The 25,587-nt window shown below is 40.5% G+C and overlaps 1 protein-coding gene across 2 annotated transcripts in view; it reads right to left on the bottom strand.

The window, feature by feature from the left end:
• Nucleotides 1-25,210, bottom strand: part of TTC17 (tetratricopeptide repeat domain 17) — a 97,307-nt gene extending 72,097 nt beyond the window's left edge. The window contains exons 1-5 of one of the 2 annotated variants that reach the window (XM_037069084.1): nucleotides 25,018-25,210; nucleotides 6,440-6,529; nucleotides 1,257-1,426; nucleotides 490-601; nucleotides 152-283 (exon numbers count right to left, since the gene is read on the bottom strand). In XM_037069084.1, the coding sequence (XP_036924979.1) occupies nucleotides 152-283; nucleotides 490-601; nucleotides 1,257-1,426; nucleotides 6,440-6,529; nucleotides 25,018-25,176 (663 nt within the window). In that variant the 5' untranslated portion in view covers nucleotides 25,177-25,210. The remainder of the gene's footprint in view (nucleotides 1-151; nucleotides 284-489; nucleotides 602-1,256; nucleotides 1,427-6,439; nucleotides 6,530-25,017) is intronic. The other variant, XM_037069083.1, reaches the window with a different exon arrangement.
• Nucleotides 25,211-25,587: the final 377 nt, after the last annotated feature.

Below are 25,587 nucleotides of genomic sequence, written 5' to 3'. Positions count from 1 at the left end.
TCTCCTTAGCTTTGAACTACACAGCTTCAATGATTATAACCATCATTTAAAATCACTCTCCAGATAGAAACAAGCTAGGAAGGTGTTTCTTGAGAGTAAAATATCTCCTGTTCACACAGTCTCCTGACTCGTTAGGTCACTGATGACTCACCTTCTGTAGGCCTTCATGAATGAGGTGCCCTATGTCATCTATATTTCTTCCTAATCGTTTAGATAAATATGTGAAGACTGGATCTTCTTTAGATAATAGAGGTGTAGAAAGATTAACTCTTTCTTGTACACCCTGCAGAAAAACAGAGACAAAGGAGATTATAAAAGACTACAAGTAATTCAGTATCTTGTAACATCTATTTTGAAGGAATTTTTAAAAATACAAGATGTTTGTAAAAGTATAAAGCTACTGAAGAGAGGTAGAAAAAAGAGGATTTATAAACAAGAGACTAAATTTTTTTAAATGCACTAAAAAAGAGTCCCATACTCTCTACTTACTCGTAAGTGCTGGAAAGCATGTATGCTATACGGAAGTTCTAGAATTTTAGTGCAATCAGGTTGCTCAGGGGCTGGAGGGACAGGAGATTCTGTGTCTATATAATCTTCAGGGCTGAAACCAAGAAGCAAGAAACAATGAATGTAGGATGAAGAAATGCCTAACTTCCCCCCAATTGAACCATATCCTTAGAACACCTTAACTTTACAACCAACATTAGTTAGCACTCATCAATGTTTCCAACAGCTGTTGCTAGAGTCCAACAGTTTGGGAGTTCAACTTAAAGGAGATAAATCAAGAGTGAGAAAGTAGGTTGGTGACAGAACGTTAAGATCGGGGACTTTTAAAAAACGAATATAACACTGCTACATTCTTTCAAAAAATGTTAAATCAATTTACATTTCTATTGACAGTCTCTCTACACCTTTTTATCAGTTACTCATGTTTACATTTTTTTTCAGCTTGATAGATGAAAATTATCTAAATGTTCTAATTTGTACTTACTTGATCATTATTGAGAAACATGTTCTCTACAAGTTTACCATCCACTTGTATTTCTTGTAATCTAAGGTCTTCAATTTTCTGCTGTGGTATTAAGAATTTTCGATTGATATGTAAGAATTCTACACGTACTATGTACTTTGAACTTTAAAATGTTAATAAACTTATCTGTGATTGAAGGTCACTCTCATTAGCGAAGTAATTTACTGACCTGAGAAAGGCCTGTTCAAGAAAATGTACTTTGGGGGAGGGAAGTGAATCTCTCTACCTGATGTCTTTGCTTTCCAAAGTTATGTACGTGCCGTCATACAGATCCAAGTCCCCCAAGGGCACCTTCGCTTTGATGCAGTCTGGGTCCTCTTTATTATGTCTTTGTTCCAATCCTGTGTCTCTGTCCTCATTCTCTTCTATGTGAATTTTTTGAGCAACTAATTGCTTCTGTTGGGAAGAAAATAACACAATAGATTTTTCAATATTTCAGTCTATATACCTGAAATATTGAAAAGAGAAAAGAGAATTTAACATGTTAAAGAAGTCAGAGAATCCTTTATGAAGAAAGACAGGATTCTGAATATGCCATCAGTTAATTTAGTTGATATAAATTAGCTTCTCTAACCCAGTGAGAACAGTATTGAGATTTTGGGGCTATTTGTTGCCAATGCAAAAACTGACTGAAATACTGCAACAAAACTCAGACTACCCTAACTAACTGATCATTAATGAGGCTGAACATATTTCTGATGTTTGAGATATTTTATGAATTGACTGTTCAAATCTGTCTATTTTCTGTTAAATTAAAAAAAATAATTTGTAGAAATTTCAGAAAGGAGTAATTCTATGAACTCATTCCCTATCATTCACGCATTACAAATATGTCTTCCCAACTTGCAGCTTAATTTTTAATTTTGCTCACCGTGTCATTAGCTAAAGTGCTTTTAATTTAAAGATGGCCAACTTTATCAATTGTTTTCTTAATTGCTGTACTTTCTGTGTTATTGAAGGCACCTATCTCTAAAAAAAGATTTTATTTTGTTTTTAGAGGGAGGGGAAATGCGGGATAAAGGGAGTGAGAGACATCAATAGGGTGCCTCCTGCCCTGACTGGGTCTGTAGGCCGGCACGTAGGCCGGCACTCAGGCCACAGAACCACACCAGCCAGGGTTAAGGTGTATTTCCTCTATGTACCATACAGCTGGTCTAAATAAGAAACCCAATCTGATAATTTGAGTTTTAATCAGTGAGTTTGTTTATTATAATTGCTGATCTATTTGGATTTACTTCAACCATATTATTTTGGGCTTTCTGCTTGTCATTGTTTTTCTGCTTCTCTCTTTTCTTGCTTGCTGTGTGCGGAATAACACTTTCTAAGTCCCTCCCCTCCTCCAGGACCTTCTCTTAATTTGTTGGTTTGGAAAGTATCAATTGCATTTCTGTTACTTTAGTGCTTGCCCTTACGATTTTTTTGGTTAATTTTTTCATCAGCAAATATTACAGTATGTTTAAAAAATAAAACAAAAAACCATTATCACATGTAAAAAATAATTTAATTCCTTAATATCAAGTATCTCATTTGTGTTCAGATCCCCAATTGTTTCTTCCTTCTTTTTAAAATATAATTTAAATCAAAATCCAAGTCAGGGCACATGCCTGGGTTGCAGGCCAGTTCCCTGCAGGCCAACTCCCAGCAGGGGACACATGAAAGGCAACCATACATTGATGTTTCTCTCCCTCTCCTTCCCCTCTAAAAGATAAATAAATAAATGAATAAATAAATAAATAAAATCTTTAAATCAAAATCCATTGAAGTGAACACATATTGCAACTGGTTAATTTGTCTCTTAAGTTCCTTTTAATCTACTCTCTAGTTCTTCTTTTATTCTAATTCTTGTTATTTATTCGTTAAAGAAACTGAGTCCTGTGTCCTCTAGTTTGCCACTTCACAGGACTGGGCTGACCACATCTCCTGGGTTCACCTTGCGCCTTCCCCTGCCCTCCAGACTTCCTGAATGCTGACTGCAGGATCCAGAGGTTCTCAGCTTTTCTGGGTCATGGACTTTGGCAGTCTAATGAAGACTAGAGACCCCTTTTACAAAAAGTTTTCTAAAACCAAAAATAAAATATTAAATTGACAAAGGGAACCGATTCTACTGAAAAACTAATTGTACTGTGGTTTGACTAGACTCCTGCTTCTTCTGGCAAGACTGCTTGAAAGGTGGCAACATTCTTCAGTTTTTAATGTGTGTGCTGGTAACTCTTGCAACAGGGTTTTAATTTATTCAGTTAGTTTTATCTTTGCCTGAACATGACAAGAGTCTAACAAGCTTTACCTTCTCACTGATCATACCCCACCTCAGCCACATATTGTTAATTTTATCTAGTTTTATCTTTTAAAACACACAAAAAATTGCTAAATAAATTTAGCAACTTTTCCATCAATGTTTTTACTGACCATCACAATACAGCTTTCACTGGGTTTAATTTTCTTCTTGCAAAACCATGCCTTTAACTTTTTTTTAAGTGAGAGTCTGTGGTTAGTAAACTCTACCTCTGTATGTAAGAAAACATCTTCGCTTTTCCCTCACTCTTGAAGGATGGTTTAAAAATATAAACATTTAGTTTGACTGATTTCCCTTAATACACTGAGGTTATTCCTCCACTGTCTTCTGATATCTAAGAAGTCACTTCTGAGATCTAAGTAGTTGTTACTACTTTGTGTATGAATTGCACTATCTAGTCTTATGTCTTTAAGTCTACACTCGAAGGATGAACAAATCTCCATCTCCAGCCAGACCTTTATGCCAGATTCCACATTCGAAGAACCAACTCCCTATTTAACGTCTCCACTTAGATCTCTAAGAGATGTCAAACTTAACACTCAGAAGCCAAACTACCACTGATTTCCATAAACTCCCCAGTCCTACACATCCTTTAGTCTTCTTTATCTCAGCTAACACCAATTCCTCCTTTCAATCTCTTGGATCAAAAACCTGGAGTCATCCTTCACCCCTGATCATCTCTGTCTCCCTCTTCCCAACCATTCCATGACCTCGCCTCTCTTAACAGTGCTGTGGTTGCTTCCAGGTTATATCTAGTTCCCAAATCCAGAAACAGATCTTACAATTTGGGTTTGGAGTTTCTACCTCATAGTAATATTCTGCCCTGAAATGAATTCCAGAAAATTGAAGATGCAATTATTGAACCATTGGATAGTTCAGCTTCTCTTGTGATCATCAGGTTTTGTTTCGTCTTCCTGTTCCGCGCCACCCCCTGCCCCCACTTCTTTTCATGAACAGAATGGCTCCATCGCAGCCCTCAAGCAGTTAAGCCTGGTTCTCTTCCCTCATCTCGCATGGAATTCTGCCAGTCCCTTTACTTCTCAGAGCTGCTCAGACACCACAGAGTACACCTGGCCTTTGAGACCAGCAGGTCTGGAGGTTCAGGTGCTTTCCCAACATGGCGTTTCTGTTTCATTTCTGGTCCAGAGAGATATTTATATTGCTTTTAGGCCTGGCTACATTTTATTTTGATTTCTATTTTATATTTTATCTGTCACTGCTGTGTATATGGAGCAAAAAGGGTATATTAAGTATAAACTCAATACACTACTTTAATAAAAAATTAGTGAACATTTTTTCATTTGCATTTCACTGACTAGATGAATGCCATTTCCCCCTTGTATATACTCAATTTAAGTCTCCTTTCCTTTACATTACGCTCTACTGTCCCCTTAAAAATTGGATAGCATTAAAAACATACAATGTGTCTGTGCATACGCAAATCAAAACTATTTTCTGCACCACTGTATCTTTTTGCACAAGCATGAAGCCCGATAAATACAACTATCCTCTTATTCCTAGTATCCATAAAAACCAACATTTCCAATAAGTTTTCCGACTTATAAATCCAAATTTGTAAGTCGTAAAACCGGTAGAAACAAAGTGAGACGATTTAAAAAATGATGAGTTATTCTCAAAGTACTACTACCTGCCCCGGCTGGTGTGGCTCAGGTAGTTGGAGTGCTGTCCTGTAAACAGAAAGGCTGTGGGTTTGATCCCCAGTCGGGGCATGTACAAGAAGCAACCAATCAACGTTTCTCTCATACATCAGTGTTTCTTTCCCTGTCTCCCTCCCTCCCTTGTACCTCTAAGATCAATAAGCATGCCCTCCGGTGAGGATTAGGAACAAACAAACAAACAAACAAATCACTACCACCTACACAGAGCTGGTTAATATGTGCTACAAGCTCCTCCTTCTTAATTAACAGAAATTTTAAAAACATATAATTGTAACTATTTCTGTTGATAGGTGTACTAGTTTGAATTTATGTAAGTGAAACTCAGGATTTTTACATAATGAAAAAATGAATGGCTACCTGGTCTAACAGGAATGTCGGCTTTTATGCCAAGGGGTACGGTGTTTGCCTCTGGTCCTATCTAACTTAATATGTGAAATCGGGCAATTCACCGTCTTCGGGTCTGTTTCCTTGCTTCTAAAACAAGGATGATCTTCATGATCCCTTAGCTCTCAAGATTCGACTTTTGTTACTCCAAATAATTTTCTAAATCTTATCTTACATATTGGTTCATTTTTCTACAACTTATAGTTCTCTTAACATTTGGATTCAATTTACACCATAACTTTTAAGCAGAGATTTTATGAAGAAAAAATCCCTAGTTTTTCAAATAACTAATAGTTTGCTATTAAGCAAAATAAATTTATGGGAATCAATGAAAGAAATAAAAAAGGTCACATTTTATTAGTACAAGTCAATTTCAAGTTTTCAAGGTGAAGCGTAATAAATGATTTTCACTTTAGTCATAAAAACACAAAATATCCAGACCCTAATTTTTACTGCTTGGGGATTAACAAAAATTACATTATTACAGTGCATTGAAATCATTCTTTCTTTTCAAATTTTACCCAAGCTCTCCTTCCAAGAACATCCCCAAAGACCACACCCCTTCATACTTGATGGAAAAACTTATACAGGCGCCCTGGCTGGTGTGGCTCAGTGGACTGCATGCGGGTCCGTGAGCTAAAAGGTTGCTAGTACCCAGTCAGGGCACATGCCTGGGCTGTGAGCCAGGTCCCCAGCTGGGAGCTTGAGAGAGGTAATCACTCACTGATGTTTCTCTGCCTCTTTCTCCCTTCCTTCCTCTCTTTCTCTTAAAAAAAAAAAAGAAGGAACACTTATACATGAAAACTTTGTTCAAGGATATAATGAGTTAAGAATCAGGCATAAAACCTAGAGTATGGTAGCCTGTTTTTCTTATTGTTGCTCAGAAGTTACTCTAATTAGATGTTATTTTTAAAAACATGACCTAAAAGTAGTAAATTCCTGTAAAAGTCAAAGAATCAGGCTTAAGTAATATGTTTAATTTTTCTTTGAATACAGTAGTTCCCATGAAATACACCAAGCTTTAGCTGCATACCACACGCCCAGGTGCCTCACCTCCAATTCTTTGAGGTAGTTAACTGTTGTTTCTTGTCTCATTAGTATGACTAAGTCGTGGGGATGCTTCAAGTTCATTGGTGAATCCACCTGCAAGCAAGCACGTAATAAATAAATGAAGCTCAGATTTCACTAACATTTGTTTTGAATCACAAAATTTTCTTCAGTATACTCTACACTACTGTTCAATCTCCATCACTGTCAGTGTTAGGTGCTCAGTAAAACTCAAGGGGTATTATAAAAGTGATCACATAAATTTCAGTGAAGAGAATGACACGTTCAACAGCTATCCCTTGAACTCCGACTTGAAAGGGCAAGCTTCTGAAGTAAACATTCTGATTTCACTGGGCACATTAAAAATATTTAACAAGATAATCATTCGGGTAAATTCTTTAAGATATTTCATACCTGTAATAATAAAAAGGGATTGTCCTGTCTTGATAACACATTCCATATCTCAACAAATTTGCAAGCAGTAAAAGAGAAACACTAAAAGGTCCAATTTTTGAAAGCTATAACTGAAAGATACTATAAATAACCTTGAGACTTATTGTTTACAACTCATCTTCTCTGGGTCATAAGCAAGAGATTATGTGGTTGAAGCAGAAAAAACGAACCCTCATATGCTGATAGCAGGCTTATAAATTCATTCTTTTTTGGAGAGTCATTTGACAACATATATAAAAATGTTAAAAGTGTATACCCTTTGACCTGGAAGTAGAAACTCTAGGAATCTCTCCTATTGTCATTCTTAAACAAGCAGGCAGGTATACACAAGGATGCTCTTCATCACACTTTTATCTGGGGTGGCGGTGGGGGGAGGAGGAAGCAACCTAGGTCCATAAGGGTGTAGAGAAATCCGTCACCCATGGAACGGCACACAGAAAGCTGGATCTAGTGTCATGCAAAGATGTTCACAATGCATTGCTGACTACAAACAATAGAGAATATTGAGTATACTATGATTTTTAAAAGAAATTATATGTGTGTATTTTTATACATAAAGACATACACATGTCTGTATATGCACAAAACTAAGCTGGTTTACAATGGTGTCTTTGGAAAGTGGGATAAAAAGGAAGGGTACATTCATGCTTTTACACTACACACTTGTATATTTTTAAATTGTTGGTGATGTACACACAACATATTTATAAGGAAAAACAATTCACACATACACACACACACACACACACACGCAGCTTTTGAATTTCAGAAGAATCTAAGACACAGGCCTTAGAACCTAAGGGATAAGATGAAGTTCCTGCAATCTCATAGTGTCTGTCAAATTATCCATCAGCCTGGCAGGAAGTTACACTTTGAGAAGAAACTATCTTTTTGTAACCTCTAAGAAATTGACATCAGCTCAACTAATTGATTTTAAGAGCTAACTTTTTAGGTGCAGAAAAAAGCCTTGCTTAGACCTTAATGAATATGAGAAGCCATTAAAAATTATTTTAAAAAGAGGAAATAAGAACAGTATGAAATAAAGTTAGCTTTAATAATATTCACTGAAACACCTGGACAATGTTGAGTGACTACAAATAAAACTTAATGTGCCTGCGCTCATTCCACCTTCTTGGGGAAGCGTTCCAGAGGAAAGGAACGCTAGTCCTGAATAACTTCCACTTAGATTTCATTGCAATGATCTGAACTACATCACTATCATTACCTAGTCATATGATTTCCGCCTCCCACAGTATTTATGAAGAGATCACTTCGCTGCTCTGTGGCCTTCCTACTATATTGGAATTTACATTAAAACTAGATTCTGCATTTAAAAGGCACTAAGGAGATAATAGCAAGGCCTATTCATGGCCACTTGAGCTGTAAATCTCTACCAAACAATCACACCTAGCAAAGGCCTACGAGTAAAATGCCAGGTCTATCTCAGTAAGAGATGGACAATTTTGCTTCTCTTTTCAATAGTAGCTGGACATCTTCCCAAAAGGCACTGGTAGGTGGGACAGGGAAAGCTACTACAGTAAACTGAATATGGACCAGTTTCAATTCAAACCCATCAATCTTTTTTTTACAAGGTGATACATTACTTGTGATACAGGACACCAAATTTTTTACAGGAGAAAATGTAAAACCTACAGCCAGCGGCCAGAGTATAAAAGAACTATGTATAAGGAAGCCATAGAAAGTCTGCTTACTTTGCAACTTCATCCACTTCTCAACAGGTAGCTATTTTGTATATGACTTTACATAAATATTTTTCAGTGAGGATTTTTAGGAAAAAATTGGAAGAGGGGAATGAAAATGGGAGCATGATATTCCAAAATACCTAACCAATCCGATTAGCAGATATTGGAGAACTGCAAGAGGGATGAAAGAATAAGACAAGTGAAGGTTTATTTTGGAGAAATATTTTAAGTACAATATTAGTTTTAGGTTAAAAAGATACTAGATGACCAGGGCTCTATCATATTAGAATAGTATGGGTTTGGCCAGCACTCGAGGATGAGGAAATACTTTTCGTTTCCTTGAAGCGTTTAGTTCAACAAAGACAGTTTAGTTTAACAAAGACACGCAGCTACAGGAGGATGAAGTGATGAGTGGAAGGGAGGGAGCCGACTGACAGCTGGGTTTCTCTTCTTAAATGGCGGCAAATGGCATGCATCTCGGCCAGGTAAGGGTTGGTGGCACATGCCTTACAGCGTGGCATATATTTTTAATGAGGTATCCTCAAGTTCTTAAGTTTTAGGACAAGATAATTATCCTTGGCAAGTGTCAATAAACTCGAATCTCTCTCCTTTCAAACACCCCATCCTCCGCGGATTATAAGTACCACATCATCCACTCAACCAACGAAGGTTTGTTAGGACTATGAACCAGGCCATTGTGAGTCAATATTTGGGACCTACGTAGTCCTATTTTATACACATTGTGAAGAGGGATGGGAATACGTCTTCAGAATCTTTAGGACTTAGAAGAGCTGGCTGTACGTTCAGGAGCAAAAGAGTGACTGAAATTAGAAGAGGTGATGGAAGATGATTTGGCTTTGGGTGGTGGGCATACAACCAATATCCAGAGCATGTATCACAGAAATGTACACTTAAAACCTATATAATCTTATTAGCCAATGTCATCCCAATAAAGTAAATTTTAAAAAAAGAGACCATAATGCATACGTGAGACCTCAAAGCACTTTATGGCTTTTTCACAAGAGACAACCCTACAAACTCCCATTAATGTGCAGCACAATAAAAAACACCTATTATGACTAGAATCATTAAGAAAATGTGGAATTATTACCAACTGCTTCCACTTAAGCAGGAGAGGCAGTATGAAATATATTTTAGGGCAAAATTTAAACTGCACGGTAAAACTGACCAAGTATTTGGAACTTCGCTCTATGGAATTCTATTATCCAAAATGACTCATTCTCTAAGAGTTCCAGGTAATAAAGTTTCCCTGTTACTGTAGCAATTTATTTTAGTAGAAAAATGACAAACCATGTAAGGCAAGTCAATTTTATAAGTACATAATCCAATGACATATAACAGCAGTAAGTATCTTACTCATATCAAGTCTATTTTCATATACTTGCTGCTGTCTCTAACCAAGGTGGTGTCCACATGCACGTCTCAGATGGATCTCTGTAAACTCAGTGGTAGCAGAAGGATCAGGTAAGAGAGTAGTCACTTCACTGCCAAATCAGATAAAAGGTGAACGTTTTAAATTTAAAATAACCAATCTACGGATAAAAACATATTTGATTCCTACAAAAGTAAGTTTTAGTCAATCACTTTCCACTGGTCCTTTAGGACAGAAAATCGAACATTTCTACACACTATTTTTAAAAAATGTTATTTAAATGAGTACATGAAAGCAATATTAACGGGGACTCACTCTTTTCCCAAAAGCAGTTTGAAACTGACGAGTGAAATCTTGCACTGTGCCACTCTCATTTAAAAAACTTTCCCTTTAAGTGAGAAACTAGGGTTGGAATATTTTATATCTTTTATTCAGAATTCTAGATTATTTAAATACCGAGACAATATGATGGAAAATACAAATAAAAATCTTCAAAGCAACCAGGACCTCACCTCTACCTTAAACGATCCCACCGAGTAGGCAGGGACAGTCCCTGCTGCCCAGTACTTGCAACCCCGTCTTGTGGCAAAAGCGCCTGCCTTGCTTGGCTGGAAGCAACCTTCCTCCCCAGGGAAGCCCTGCTCAACGATCATTATTTCTGAGATGGGACATTACTTACCTAAGTGGTCAGCGGGTACTAAAAAGACTCTAATCCAGAACAGCTGTTTGAGCTTTTGGGGACTTTTATCCTCTGGGGGCCTGAGAATGTGGTTAAAGAAGCAGAGGAATGAAGACAGAGAAAAATCTATCCTGGTTACACTGCTTGAGCTCTTGATCGAACTGTATCTGCAGCACTTAGAGTCTGTCCAAACATTCTAATGAAAGTTTTCAGTACAGAAGGTCTTTGATGCTATTTATTAAGCCTCTCATCCTAATTTTCTCTAGGCCCTCTGCCTGGGGTATCTTCTTACCCTGTTGCTCTTTTGAAAGCCTCTCAGTGCCTTTGCACATGCTAAGTCCTCTGCTTGGATTTCACTTCTATCCCTATGCTTTTGGGGAAGGCCAAGTGACTTGGCTCATATGAGGCCATATTTTGTGGGGCCATTCTTCTCTTTAAGTCCCTCAGTACTTATACACACTTCCTTAACGGCATTATTATATTAACTATTATATGTCTGTCTCTCCAAAAATGTTTTTTATTTCTTTTCTAACCCTCAGTACTTAATAAGCTTTTGTTAGGGTGGGCAGGGATAGGAGGAAGCTCCGGCTGGACTTTGCCAAGACGGACAACCTCACAGTAACCTGAGTCCGAGGAAGAGACCACCAATGCTGCATCGCTGCTTTGTTCAGAGGGCTTTGTTCAGACCACGAATCCCCAGCTCCCACGGGGAGCCAATGAAAATAAAACCCCCCGACATTCCTGGCTTGGGTGTGACTTCCCTGGTCTCATCCTGCAGACCAGGGAACCTCGCCCGGGTGCACAAACCCCAATAAAGCTCTTTATTGCCTCCTTTATGGCTGATTGGCATTTCTTTCTTGGCAGAGCCTAAGAAAACCTCTCAGCTTTCAGGTACGTGCTTGGCACTTAATACATTGTTGACTGTGTGATGAAATGTCTGATGTCACAGGTGTTGGATGCTCCATCTCCGATGGCACACCACTCACTACTGGTTATCTGGAAAGGATGTAAAGTTACTAAGCCCTTGACAGCTCTGTGACTAGCTGCAGGTGACTTTAAGGAAATCACCGTCCTTCCTGGGCCTGTATTTCCTCAACTGTAAACCGAGGAAACCCAGCCCACTGGTTTCTGAAGTTTCTTATAATTTTCAAATTCTATCCATATAAGAGATTTAAACTTTCATAAAAACATCATATTTGTACCAGCCTAATCTACACCAGTGAAGTAATCCGATGTTTAAACGAATTAAAATCATTCTTTCGATTTGCCAGATAAGTTTGTATTTGCTCTAGGTGGGGATGATTTCCAAAGCTACTGTTAAAATTTTCTTTTAAACTGTTGATTGGTTCAATAAACCAAGGCTCCAATTAGTAGTGGTTAGTTATTTCTGAGCAGTTAAGTTGCTAGTAGTATTTTAGGTAAAGAGAGCCCTCTCTGTTTTTATGCCATTTAATTCTAACAAAGTTTAACTTAAAAAACTTTTTTTTCTGATTGTAAGCTAAACATAGCTTACTGAAAACAGACACATTTTGGACAATATGAAGAAACTGAGCCCTGGCTGGTGTGGCTCAGTGGATTGAGTGCTGGCCTGTGAATCAGTAGGTCACCGGTTTGGTTCCGGGTCAGGGTGCAAGCCTGTGTTGCAGGCTGGGTCCCCAGTGGGGGGTACACGGGAGGCAGCCACACATTGATTGTTTCTCTCCTTTTTCTCCCTCCTGTCCCTAAAAATAGATAAATAAAATATTTTGTAAAAAACCTGAAATTACTTGAAATTTCATTTTCAGGGTTATCTGCTGCTATACACACATATACACACACACACACAATGTCAGAATAACTTCTTTGTATATATACACATATAACTAGCTGTCTAGATAAGTATTTTCACAAAAATGGAATAATATATGTACTATATTATATCCTTCCCTTCTCCACTATTCTCTAAATTTTATCAGATTTCTTTCCCAGGAAATATAGATCTACTTCATCACATTTAGTGGTTAACATTGTATTTATTTACCAGACTCCTCCTTTACCTAAAAATTGGGTTTTTAGTTATTCTCTCTCTTTTAACAATATTGTGGTTAATATCCTTACACCTATATTTTTTTGGATAGCTGTGCAATTATTTCCTTCCCAGAAAGAGAACTGTAGGTTAATACACCGCACTGTAAAATTTGTAATTTTTGTTAGCTTTTCTCTGGAATAGTTGAATCAGCTTAAATTCGTAACAACAGCCACTGAGTTTCCACACACTTTCAGGAACATAGGAGTAAGGGGAAATACATTTTTAATCTCTTCATTGGCCATATGTATTTCTTCTTTTGTGTACCTATTAAAAAACCTTTCTCACTGCTTCCCCTTAAATCCACCTGACATTTTATACGTCATATTTCATGAATGGTGACTTCTAGTTGGTGGACTCTGGGTGACCGTGAAAAAAGTGAATGCTCAGTCTCCCCGACCCCACTTGTTCTAGCCTGTGTGGTGCCCAGGGTACGCGGGCTGACAGCCGCCCCCCCCACCCCCCCCTTCCCCGCTTCAGACCAGTCTAACTACTAGAGGAACTCTGCCTGGGGCCTGAGTGTTACAAAAACAGCCCCTCCCACCTCCCTTCCCTTGACATAAAAGAAGCCTGAATCTTGTGCTTTCTTAAAATGGATCTGAAGAACTACTAAGGCTCCCACAGCCTTGGTTGGTGCCTTCTTAGTCAAGAAACCTTTCTTTACTCCAGGCACTGGGAATGGGAACTCTGGAGGGTAACAATTACTCTCTTCTTGTGTTTTTTGACTTTTTCTACAGGGGTCATGTTGTCAAAAGAAATCCTCAGAGCACTGTGCAACACGTATTTCTTATCGAAAAAAAACTGTAATGACAAGGGTAAACTCAGGCCTGAGGAACAATTTTGTAGCTCTTCCTTATATACTCATAGAGAAAAAGTTTCTCTCACAGATGCGGGGCCAGTCAACACACCTGAAAAAGGCAGCATCTACTACTGTATGTTCTTGTTCCTTACCTCCCTCCCCTCAGATTTTTACCTCCATCTACAATCTAGTGCACTGCCATTTTCAAATCATTGTCCAAGGAACCCTCACCTCTGTAGCCCCTATCAGGCCAATACAGCAGCCAGGAAGATGGGTTTTAGTGGGAGGGGATGAGACAGGCAGAGGAGTCTGCTGCCTACTTTGCATGCAACTCTCTCTTCAGGATCCCTGCCTAACCATCATGGACTTGGACTTTCTTCCAGGTCTGTAGAGTGCAAGTTCACAAAATTCCAGTTCAGCCTCAGCTCTTGAGAGGGAAGTACACAGTCTCCTGCCTGTAACTATCTAAACCTTAACATTAATATAAACAGATCTTTTACTAGAATTTAATGGTATGAGATCAATAAAACATTATCACAAACAAACTGTTAGGATTTGGAAATATTTTTGTTATTAAAGATAAAGATGAATTTTTTTTTTTTGCTCTTAGGGTACTTAAACAGTATTTAAATGAGAAATTGAAAGCCAGTTTTAATTATGTAGGATACCAAGTAATCAAAACTAAAAATAAACTTTAAATAAACAAAAGTACTGAATCCTGACCATGACATTAATTTTTATGGCCTTATATCCCTATTTCTGAAAGCCTTACCCTCAATTAGATTTTACCTTTTCATTTTCATAGCTCATGGAAGACACAGTTGTACATGCTTAAGGTCCCATAAAATCATCTAGGCATTTGAAATATATAGCTACACTCTGGATTTGGATATGTAGCGTTGTGGCCAGTTTTGCAAGAATATTCATGTCAAATGACCACCATTTTCCTAACTGATAATCAAGTTATTTTTTTCATTTTCAATATGAACAACTTCCAATAAAAGTGCTATTAGACATGGTATTTTCCCCCCTCATCTGAGGCCATTTTTTCATTGCTTTTAGAGAGAGAGGAAGGGGAGAGGGTGGGAGGGAGGGAAGGAAACATTAAGTGGGCACATGCCCAGACCAGGGATCAAACCTGCAGCCTAGGTATGCGCCCTGACTGGGAACCAAACCCGCAACCTTTCAGCATCCGGGAGTACACTCCAACCAACTAAGGCCTGCCAGTCGCAACTAGGCTACATTTTATGATTTATGTAACCAAGAACTATACAAATAACATAATGAATAAAATAAACAATTTACAGGAACAAGGAAAGAGAATGAAACACTAAATCAAGACACAAGAGCCATGGATACTTATCATTTGACTAGTTATATATTCTTGTAAGCACATACAGAAACAATGTAGCTGAACAGCTGTAGTTGTTTCATATGTCACTTAGAAGTGATTCTCATTCCAAAAGCAAACATTTATTAAACACAGAATAATGGTCTAATAAATATGTCCATGTCCTAATCACCAGAATTTCTGAATATGTTAGGTTACATGGCAAAAGGAGATTTAGGTAACTGATGGAGTTAAGGTTGCTATTCAGATCATGTTAAGAGTAGAGAATACAACCGGGATTATCAGGTAAACCCAATGTAATCACAAGCGTCCTCAAAAGTGGAATAGCTATATCAATTTAAATCTTAAATATTAAAAGTATTTAAAAAGTAAATGAAAGCAGTCAGCCGAATAACAACAGCAAAAGTAGAATAGGGAAGCCAGAGAGAGAAAGAGATGTGGTTAGGGAAAAATGGTCAGAGAAATGCCATGTTGCTGGCTTTGAAGATGCAACAGAAAGAGGCAAGAGGCAAGGAACATGGGTGGTACCCAGAAAAGGCCAGGAAATGGACTCTCCCAGAATCTCCAGAAAGACACATAAAGCTGCTGTCCCCTTGTTTTTTGCCCAGTGAAATACGAGTTGTAGTTCTAACCCACTGAACTGTAAGAATACATTTGTGTTGTTTTAAGCCACTCAGTGACTTTTAACAGCAGCATTAAAAACTAGTATAAGCACCCACTAAGTACCAGAAATAACATTGGACATAACGGTGATTAGTAAAATAGGTGACAGCTTCTTATTTCGATGGCTGTTGTGGACTGAGCCGTGTCTTCCTGAAATATGCACATTGAAGCACTAACCCCCAATGTGAGGGTAAGGGGAGAACGAGCCTTCGGGAGGTATTTCAGTTTGGAGGAGGTCCCGAGGTTGGGGCCCTCATGGTGGGATTAGTGCCCGTATTAAAGGAGATACAAGAGAGCTTGCTTTCGTGTTCTCTCTGCCACATGACAGCAAGAATACAGCTGTCTGCAAGCCAGAAAGAGCACCCCGCCGGAATCTGACCATGCCGATCTCGGACTTCCAGCCTTCCAAACCTCGAGAAAATAAACTTCTGTGGCTTCAGCCACCCAGTCGATGGTGTTTTGTTATAATGGCCCAAGCTGAGGCAGACTTGTTAATCAAATATTGGAAAAGGAACACTAAAATCAGTGTCAGGTGTTGACTCTTAGTAACTTTATCACTACTCAGGTGGTGGCAAACTCAACAACTGAGAAATTTCTTGTTATTCATGCTAGAAATCGATGCTCTTGAATAAAGTTTAACTTGATTATTCATCCGATAAAACAGCGGTATCAGCTGGAGGAGGAAAACTCATCTCGACTAATTTCTTTTACTACAATCCTAACAAGTATGAAATGAGCACGAATGACAAAGGTTTAATGTTTTTATGATAACAAATCCAGACTGAAGGCCACAACACTTCAGTGAAGGGCAATGGATAGAGTAAGTGGTCTTTCGTGAGAACTGGGTTATGAACAACGGTTTTACATATTCCAAACACTGTCAGGTACTTTCAGACACTGCTGATGCTGTCCCCTAGGAGGGCAATTGAACGCTATATCGGAACACGACGCACGGTGCACTGTGAGAGGCAGGAAGCGAGGGGGACAGCCTGGAGACTCCTGCTCAGTCTCAGGAGGCGGAGGAGGGTCCGCACTAGGTTTGCAGAAGTAGAGGAAGAACAACATGGCTTCATTTAGGATGCATTTTGGAAATGAAGTTAATTGGTTATGGATAGATTGGGTATGACATATGAGAGAAAGAAGAGTTCAGGAAAATACCAAGATTTTGGAGCTGAGCAATTTAGTTACAGTATGTTGGGGTGGAAATTCAAGGGTTCGGTTTAGGATATAATGTATTTGGGTTGTTTTTTTTTTTTTAAAGAACCTATCTTTTATTTACTTAAAAAGATTTTGTTTATTTTTAGAGAGAGAGGAAGGGAGGGAGAAAGAGAGGAAGAAAAAACATCAATATGCAAGAAACACATTGATTGGTTTCCTCTTCTTGCACGCCCCCAACCAGGGACCTGGCCCACAATCCAGGCATGAGCCCTGACTGGGAATTGAACCTGCAACTTTTCAGTTCACAGGGAGGTGCTCAGTCCACTGAATCACACCAGCCAGGCAGGACATAATGTATTTGTGATGTCTATTAGACAGCTAAGTGGAGATGTTGAGCAGACAACAGGGTTTCAGGGAGAGACTGCAGGTGTGACTTTGGAGTCCTCAGAATAAACAGGGTCTGGCAGAACTAGTGCCTGCTGGAGTGTGGTTGGTATGGTAATAATATGGATATAATAATTTACAGTTTTAAGTAGAACATTTCACCTAAAATGTCATATGGTGTGCTTGAGCATGATATTGTTACGCTATAGAACTACATGCTTATGATTTTGTAATAAAAGGTTTTGTTATAAAAAAGGGGCATTATTCGTGCTGGGCCCTGTACACAGTATTTTATGCCATGAGACTGCATAAAATCATCTGGTGAGCAATGTATAGAGGGAAGTGAAGGGAAACACTAATATTTAAGACTTATGAAGAAAAGTGGAATTCAGCAGAACAGAATGATGAGTCATGGCCAGGGACTTGGAAGGGAAAACCAGCAGTGTGCGTCCTGGAAGCCATGTAAGAAAACAGTTCAATAAGGTATGAGGACAAATCCTGGCTTGCTAAGAGGCTGAGATGACTCAGAACTGAGCGCTGAACTTGGCAGTATGAGAGGCCTGGGTATCTCAACAAGAAACGTGGGGATGAAGACTGAAATAGGTTGAAGAGAGGCCTATGCAAAGGCAGAGAGGAGGGCCTGTGCACACAAATAACTCCTTTGAGGTATCTGGCCACAGAAGAGCCACCCAACAGAGGACTTCATCAAGGAGCATAGCTGAGCAGCAGGAGTGTTCACACCCTGCTCCTGACAGCTGAGTGTGCAAGGCTGTTCTGATTTCTGACCTGATGGGCGGGCAAGCCCTCTTACTCCTCACCGTGGACAGTCCTCTGTTCACTTCCACCAGTGCTTCCAGGCAGCAACGACTGCCGAGCCCATGGATGATCCCAACCCCCTCAGCAGTGCAGCTGCCATTTCTCATCTTCTGATTCTTTTTTTAAAGGAGTCTTTTTAAAAAGACTTCAGAGAGAGAGGGAGGAAGGAAGGGAGGAAGGGAGAGGCAGAGAGGGGAGAAGGGGAAAGAGAGTGAAAGAGAGAGATTGACTGGTCGCCCCCACACACGCCCTGACCAGGGACTGGACCCGCACCCTAGATATGTGCTCTGGGAATCAGACTCCCAACCTTCTGGTGTGCAAGACAACACTCCAACCAACTGGCCAGGGGCCTTCCGACTCTTTTTTTCTGCTTTTCTTGTTTGTCTCTATTTTCTTCTCTCTTGTTGCTTCTCCCTACTTTTGGACATCTGAGCATTAAAGGTGACTTTCTGGATACAACATCAGTGGCAAAGTGGATGACTTCTCTTACACACACACCTGATCACTGCAGACAGGCAAGAGCAGTCTCTGAAATTATGGCTCTCCTCGCCTGTGTACAGCACCTTTTCTGAAGGCCTCAGGGCTGAGTCCTGGAAGTCTGAGGCTTCCTTTAGGCGGGCCTCCATGACTATCGCATTCACGAGTATGGCAAGGACTCCATTCAGACAGCGGTAAATTCCTAAAAGGCAGGCACCTCTTCTCTTATGTCCTTACAACATCCATTCCACAGACTCTACTGCAGCCTACATGACTGAGCAGCGTGAGAGTCGACAGAGCTGCAGAGGAGACGGACACACCCACTCCCTGCAGGGAGCAGGGAGCAGTCTAGCAGGGCTTTTGCATAAGCAAATGGACACAACCCAGTATGGCAAAAGCTTTCATAAGGGAATACAGGATGCTCTGAAAGCATATAGAAAGAAGAGCTGGTTCAAGTCTGGGTGTTACAGAAACTTCCCTGCGAAAGTGATGTTTAAGTTGTGAAGAGTGTAAGTTAGCCAACGTGGGACATCTTGGGGGAAGAATATGTGCAAAGGCCCAGAAGCAAATAGGAACAGAGTATATTTGGGGACACTGACAAAAGTTAGGTACAACTGAGTGTGGATGTGTGTACATTCTGGAGTGAGGGTGGGATACCCAAGAATGAGCAGAGAGAAAGTTAGAGAGAAGGAAGGGTCAGAGCAGGAGATATGTTAACGAGTTTGGACCATGTCCTGGGATATGTACCGCACTATTAAAGGTAGTTTTCCTCGGGGAGTAAAAATAGGAAGAGGTGGAAGGGCTTCACTTTATTACGTTAAATATTCCTACAACATTAGAGATTTATTTTTACAATGCCATGCTTTACTTTTATGATTCAAATTTTCATTACTGAATTACAGCAATGATAGTGGCTATGAGAAGAATATATAATTAGAAAAGTAAAATTGAAAGATGGAATGGAATAGGGGAGAGGGAGAAATTAAAGAAGGTACCTAAATTTCTGATGTGGCAAATGGGTGGATGGTGAATGGTGGTACCTTTCATTAAACGTGGGGAAATAGAGCATGACACAGGTGTAGGAGTAAAACAAGTTGAGATTTGGTCATATGAAGCTTCCTGTACCCAGAAGACATTCATATGGAATTAAGAGCTAGTACAAAGGGGTCTGGAATCTATTATAACTCTGGAAAAAATGTGAGTTTTTAAAAGAAATGTGGACGTTCTCAGCATGCACATGGTAACTTAAGCCCTGAGAAAGGACGAGACAGCCCAGGCACCGGTCAAGAGTAAAAAGAGAAGGCTCGAACAGAAGCTGGAGGGTGAGCCACATGGAACACTAACTGCTCAGAATGATCTGTGGCCCGTCTGCATCGTAATCTCCTGAGGAGTTTGAGAAAAAGGTAGACTGTTGGATCCACCACCAGCCTCCTGAATGAGACACTACACATGGCCTGGGAATATGCATTTTAGGTAAGAATCCAGATTATTTTTGTGTAAAGTTTGAGAACCACTTATTTAGAAAATATGTGGAGTAAGAGTCAAGGCAAGCCCTGGCTGGTGTAGCTCAGTGAATTGAGTGCAGGCCTGCAAACCAAAGAGTCAAGGGAAAAAAAAGTTAAGAAGAAGCTGTGCTCTGCTCACTGCTAAAGAAAAATGAGAATTTTGCATCACAGTAGTCAACGGAAAAAAACTGATGAAAAATAAGCATTCAGTAAATATTTATTCAATAAATAACTGGGACAAGTACTTAAAGTTATAATTTACCTCTGTATATTCTAAGTTTCTGCTAACTACTCTACAGTATAAATAAAGTTAATAACTGAGTAATTTATAAGAAAAATAATAGTAGAAATATCTAAAAATACTGGATTATGTAAGAATCGCTTTGATGCCCAAATCTAGGACAAATTACAAGGTGTAGCAGGTCCCTAGCAAGTTAGTGAATAACCACCATGACCTTCGGGTCCAAGTTAATCCCTGAAGTGTATAAACAAGGAAATTGCACTCCATGCCAAAAAGATGGGTTCAGTTTTGAGAAGCTCTGAAATAAAGCTGTCAGCTTCCTGGCACTATATAGACGCTCTCTCCCGGATTAACCAAACTACTTACCATCTGATCAAAACCAAGCCATTCCTTCACTTATAAGCTATTAAAAACCAACGGATAAAGATTTAACCTGTTTGTCCAACTAAATGTGATAGCTCTGCTTTAGACCATAGCTGATGAAATAGTTGCTTATCAAACAATTGTTCTTTACCAAGGTTGCTGGGTTTTAGGGCATCAGTTTTGTCAGAAACCTCATTTGTTCTGAGCAGTAAAAGGTTCTGTATTCTAAGACATTTGCTTGGTAGAAGGAAAACTGATTAACCCCCAAACTAATTCATACTTGTTTGGGACACCCTCCACCCACCAACCTCCAATTTGAAGTCACTGAAAACATGACACAGAGGTAAAGAAAACTGGAAAAGAGAAGATATTTACTTCATTATTTCCATTTTTGCTTTTATTTTTCCTTCTATTCCTTCATTTGTAGGTGTTAAGGGGTTGGGGGGAGGTAAAATTTCAAACCTGGTGATTCCAGAGTGCTCACTTATATACTACTGCAGATAAATACATTTTTACTGATTGTTATGACTACCATTCATTAATTGTGTGACTTCGGGTGAGTTCCTTGCCTATCAGTTATACAACACATTCTTTTTTAAAAAGATTTTACTTGTTTATTTTTAGAAAGAGGGGAAAGAAGGGAGAAAGAGGGAAACGCGACTATTAGTTGCCTCTTTCACACCCCGGACTGGGGCCCTGGACCGCAACCTAGGCATGTGCCCTGACCAGGAACTGAACCGTCACCTTTCAACCCGCAGGCTGCACTCAATCCACTGAGCCACACCAGCCAGGGCTATACAATATATTCTTAAAGATTTTTTCCAAATTTTACATTCTATTATTCTAAGATTGGAAGAGAGGGAAACAGTAGCCAAGAAAGTAAATGTTCTAATGTTTTAAGGGAGTTGGAAAAGGTAATACTCTATTTACTTAACATTTTAGAGGACTTAATTTACTTAAGTCCTCTAAGGGACCTACAGATGGACTCTCTACTTAACGTTTCTGAAGACCACCCAGAGGCAGTGAATCCAGTGCTAGTAGCACGACTTCCCCATTCAATACTCTGCAACAAACCAACTGGTAACATCTCAAGAGTCCATCTGTTAGCTGGTGATTTACAACAGAGAACATTAATTTCTCCCACAGAAATGATGTGATACATAGTAGCTAGGCTCTTAGGCTAATTCCTAAGTTTGTTTAAGTTCCAATGCAAGTGAATTGCTAGAATCTTTTGGTAAAAACAGAAAACAGACACTTCCACACTTGTATCAAGCAAAAAGAACATCAGAATGAAACAAAGAAACAAGCAATGTTTCACTTGAAGACTATTCCTCACAATGAAGTCAACCAAAAGACCCACTGGCCTGATTCTGCACGCTGCAGATCCTCCCAGAGACCAGATGATAAGAGCCCACTCCTCAAGTCCACAGACTCCAAATTAAGGATGGACCCTTCACTACACAACACTCGAGGGTCTAATTTTTAGCTACAGGGGCACCAATGGTTCAGAAGTATCCCAGAGGCGAAAGCTCAAAAAAAAAAAGCACAAAGTTGGAGAGGGTAAGGAGAGGAGGGGCCTTTTTTTAAAGATATCCCCTGGCCTCAGCGGGAAATGAACCTAGTGAATGGAGGATTCTCTTCACATCCCAGCTCCAGGATTTCCTGGACAATGTTCCTGAGGGTTCAGTGGCAGCTCAGTAAACAGGGAGGCTAAAAACAAGGAAGACATGCTTCCTAACCGGGGCAGGGGCTGTGGAAAGGAACAATGTGCTGAGCTGCCATGCCAAGTACCAGACACCTGCTACTGCCAGAGCGGCTCCAGCTCGAATCGTGAGGAGGCTGCCTGGAGGAATGTCTGCTTCCCGCTCTCACTGAGGCCCCATTTCAACGCCTCTACACAGCTAGGGCTTCCAATACATATGCACACTCACAAGTCTGCGGCATCGAACTTGTGGGCGCCTATCTTTATCATCTGCTACGGCTGGAAATAGAAAATCCAAACAAGTGTTCTCTTCTCCTGAAAAGGACTACTTACTGTACTTTAAGCTTTAACTCTCATGATGACAAATGTCCCTATTTAAGTCTGTATTTCGGGCAATTCAGATGTTTAATTTATAAGTACGCCTTCTCATTCACTATGGAAACAATGACCTATTATATCTAATTTAAACAGGGTTAACTATCAGGTGAAGAATTTCAAAAGATATTTGTCACTCTAGTTTTCTAAGACCTGCTATTTCAATTTTCCCTTAGCCTTTTCCTTGATATGAAGAAACTAAAACTGAAATCATACTCAGACAGTATAACCCAAAACAAGTACTTAGGCATGTCAACAGGACACTATATATTTATATATATATAAAGCTTTTAATTAATTGTGTTTCTGAGTGTATGGATAAATGTGCAGTGTACTCAAATCTACGTACTAAAGCAGTCTTCCAATTCTTTAGTAAGTATATCTAAATGTGATGATCACAATTGTAATTGACGGGTGAGTTCTGCCTGCAAAATTATTGCTGGAAAAGCAGCATGGATAACGTGAGCAGAGCCATCAGAGTAGAACTCAGAAGCTGACATGGTACCCAACTCTATTTACATGTGAGCATTTCCCTCTGATTAAATCCAACCTTCCTTCTCTAGTCGCTTATTGTTACAATATAGTCACCAACTTTATTTCTTCTGGTATGATGGTACCTGAGTTTATGTAATTGTTACAAAACAAAATATTGGAAAATTCACTGAAAAAGATCATTTAAAAAGGCATGTAGTAAAGAAATCCTGCTTTCTAAACTTTAAGCCTAACTACTTACTGCAAGGGTGACTTGGCAGAGATCCAGAAAATTCTTTGTATTTCTCCCTTTCTGAGGCAACCCACACCATTCCCCTCTAAAACATATATATTCAATGTGCAAAAAGAAGGAAGTTGCTAAAAAATAAAAACCAAATCAGATTTCACTTTCCAACGGGCATATTTAGCATATAGGTAATACATTTCCACCACCTTTCACTTTTCAGATGGGCTACTTTCTAAGCTGAGTGGCAGGACACCTAGCGGGAAGGAGAAATCAATGTCATGGAGTATAAATAGCTGTGGCCAGAAACAATACTGCAGAGGAGCCAATAGGATAAGGGCTCCCCAAACTGCAGCAAGAGTGAATTAATTTCATGTCTCCATGAGAGCCTCAGGGAAAGCGGAGGAAACAAAAGAAGGGTGGAAGTAACAGGGACTCACTTAAGACTTCCAATCTTTCTTTACAGGTGCACTTGCAGCATTTTCTGGGGTTTCTGAAACCTGTATTTATTAAAGCTCAGCTGGTATGGCCAAGAAAAGGAAAATTTTTCTAAAGTAAGTTAGGTATAGAGAGAATGCCACCCGGATAGGAAGTCAGTCTTTTCTCAGATTGCCAAAAACTCCTCACCAATATCAATGCTGACTTTCAACTATTTTGTTTAACTCATTCATTATACCTGAGATAAAATGTGCATTCCACGGCAAATGTAAGTGTGAATAAACCTCATGTTATACAAAAGTAAACCTTGCATTGTGTTCTCATCACCGTTCATTACACACAACCCTAACGTCCAGTAATTTCACACAATGAATACATTTGACACCACTGGGCTAAACTGCCTGGGATACACACTTCACTTTCTAAATGTTTGCTGAACTTTCCAGGATTGCTTTCAAGTGTTGAAATTTACCAAGTTTACCAAATTTCCGTTAGCAGACACACACAAATGTACTCCACCAGCATCCACAAAATGCTGGCAATCATAAAGTTATGTAAGAAAAGCAGGAATTAGCTCAGGCACAAGAATCCAGGAAATCGCATATCCCTCTTGCAGGGTCACAGCAACTAGGTAGAGAAACAATGCAAAGTACACTGGGAAACGAGGGCGGTTACAGCTGAAAAGATGCAGGCAAGGCCACCAGAGGCATCTTCAGGCATTCCTTCGGAAGGAGAGTGAATGTGTGTAGTCTCTAACGGGCCCCTGTCCACCTGGGTTAACTGTACCAGCTAAAACCGCCACAGCCAGATACGAACGCCAGCAAGTGGGAGCGGAGATTAGGGGAGCAGCAATAAATGACCCACTGCCCATAGGTGCCGAAGCTGTCACCACCCGGGGGCCCGGCGCTGCCACCTGCTTTCTCCTTCCTCGGGGAGCGCTGGTGATGCGTGGGCCCGAGGAGAACCAGAGGGAAAGAAAACGAATCTGTGGTTCCTAAAGCCCGAGCGCGAGAAAATGTCCCCAGGGACCGAACCCCCTCAAACTGGGCGACTCTCCCCACACAGCGCGCGGCCCCAGGGGTGGACACTTAGGAACTTACAGGCGGCCAAGGCGAGGGCCAGGGCCAGGGCCAGGGCATGAGTGGGGAAGGAGCGGCGCGGGGTCATCCGGACCCAGGCGCAGGGTCTTTGGGAGGGTAGGTTGGGGGCGGGGCCGCGCGGAGCCAAATAGCTAGGGGTCTGGCCCGGGCATCACCCCCAGGGCTGGGGCCGGCGCGGACGGACAGGCGCACCCTAGCTGTTACCTGCTGCTGGATCTTCCCGTCCTCCGTGACGACCCAGTGCGTGGTGGCGAAGGCCCCTCGAGCTGCCATACTCAGCAAGGCGGAAAGACTGAGGAGCCAGCCTGGGCCGGAGCACGGCGGCAGCTCGCACCGGCCGCGGACCCCTACTGCCGCCGCCATCTTGCCCCCGCCCCCGGCCGGGCCGCTCACGCCGGAAGAGGAAGCGGGCCTCCGCTGCCCGCCATCTTGGGGAGGTCGGCGTTGGACTAGGAGGAGGAGCCGAGGGGGTGCCCGCGGGCCTGCGACGGGCTCGCTCCACCTGCGTTTGGGCGACCGGGAAGCGCGGCCTCTGGCGGCTAGCCCAGCCTGGTTTCAGGTCGGAGACCGACTTATTGTAGTTTTCTCGCGTGCGATCCGATCTCTGATCGTGGGAACCAGCGGGAGGTAGAAGTAGTGTTTTACGTGGAGCCTACGCCAGAAAGAGCTCACTCAAGAGTGTGTGAATACACACACATTTTTAAATAAAACCTTGGTGTTTATCTTATTTCTGGTTGTGTAAAATATTGAGAAATAAAAGGTAGGCTTTCGAAG

Source organism: Sturnira hondurensis, unplaced genomic scaffold (assembly GCF_014824575.4).
Source record: "Sturnira hondurensis isolate 20B ecotype Veracruz unplaced genomic scaffold, ASM1482457v3 Scaffold0018399, whole genome shotgun sequence".
Taxonomy (NCBI): Eukaryota; Metazoa; Chordata; class Mammalia; order Chiroptera; family Phyllostomidae; genus Sturnira; species Sturnira hondurensis.
The sequence above is the reverse complement of the archived record's forward strand: the minus strand, read 5'-3'. Positions and strand labels throughout refer to the sequence as shown.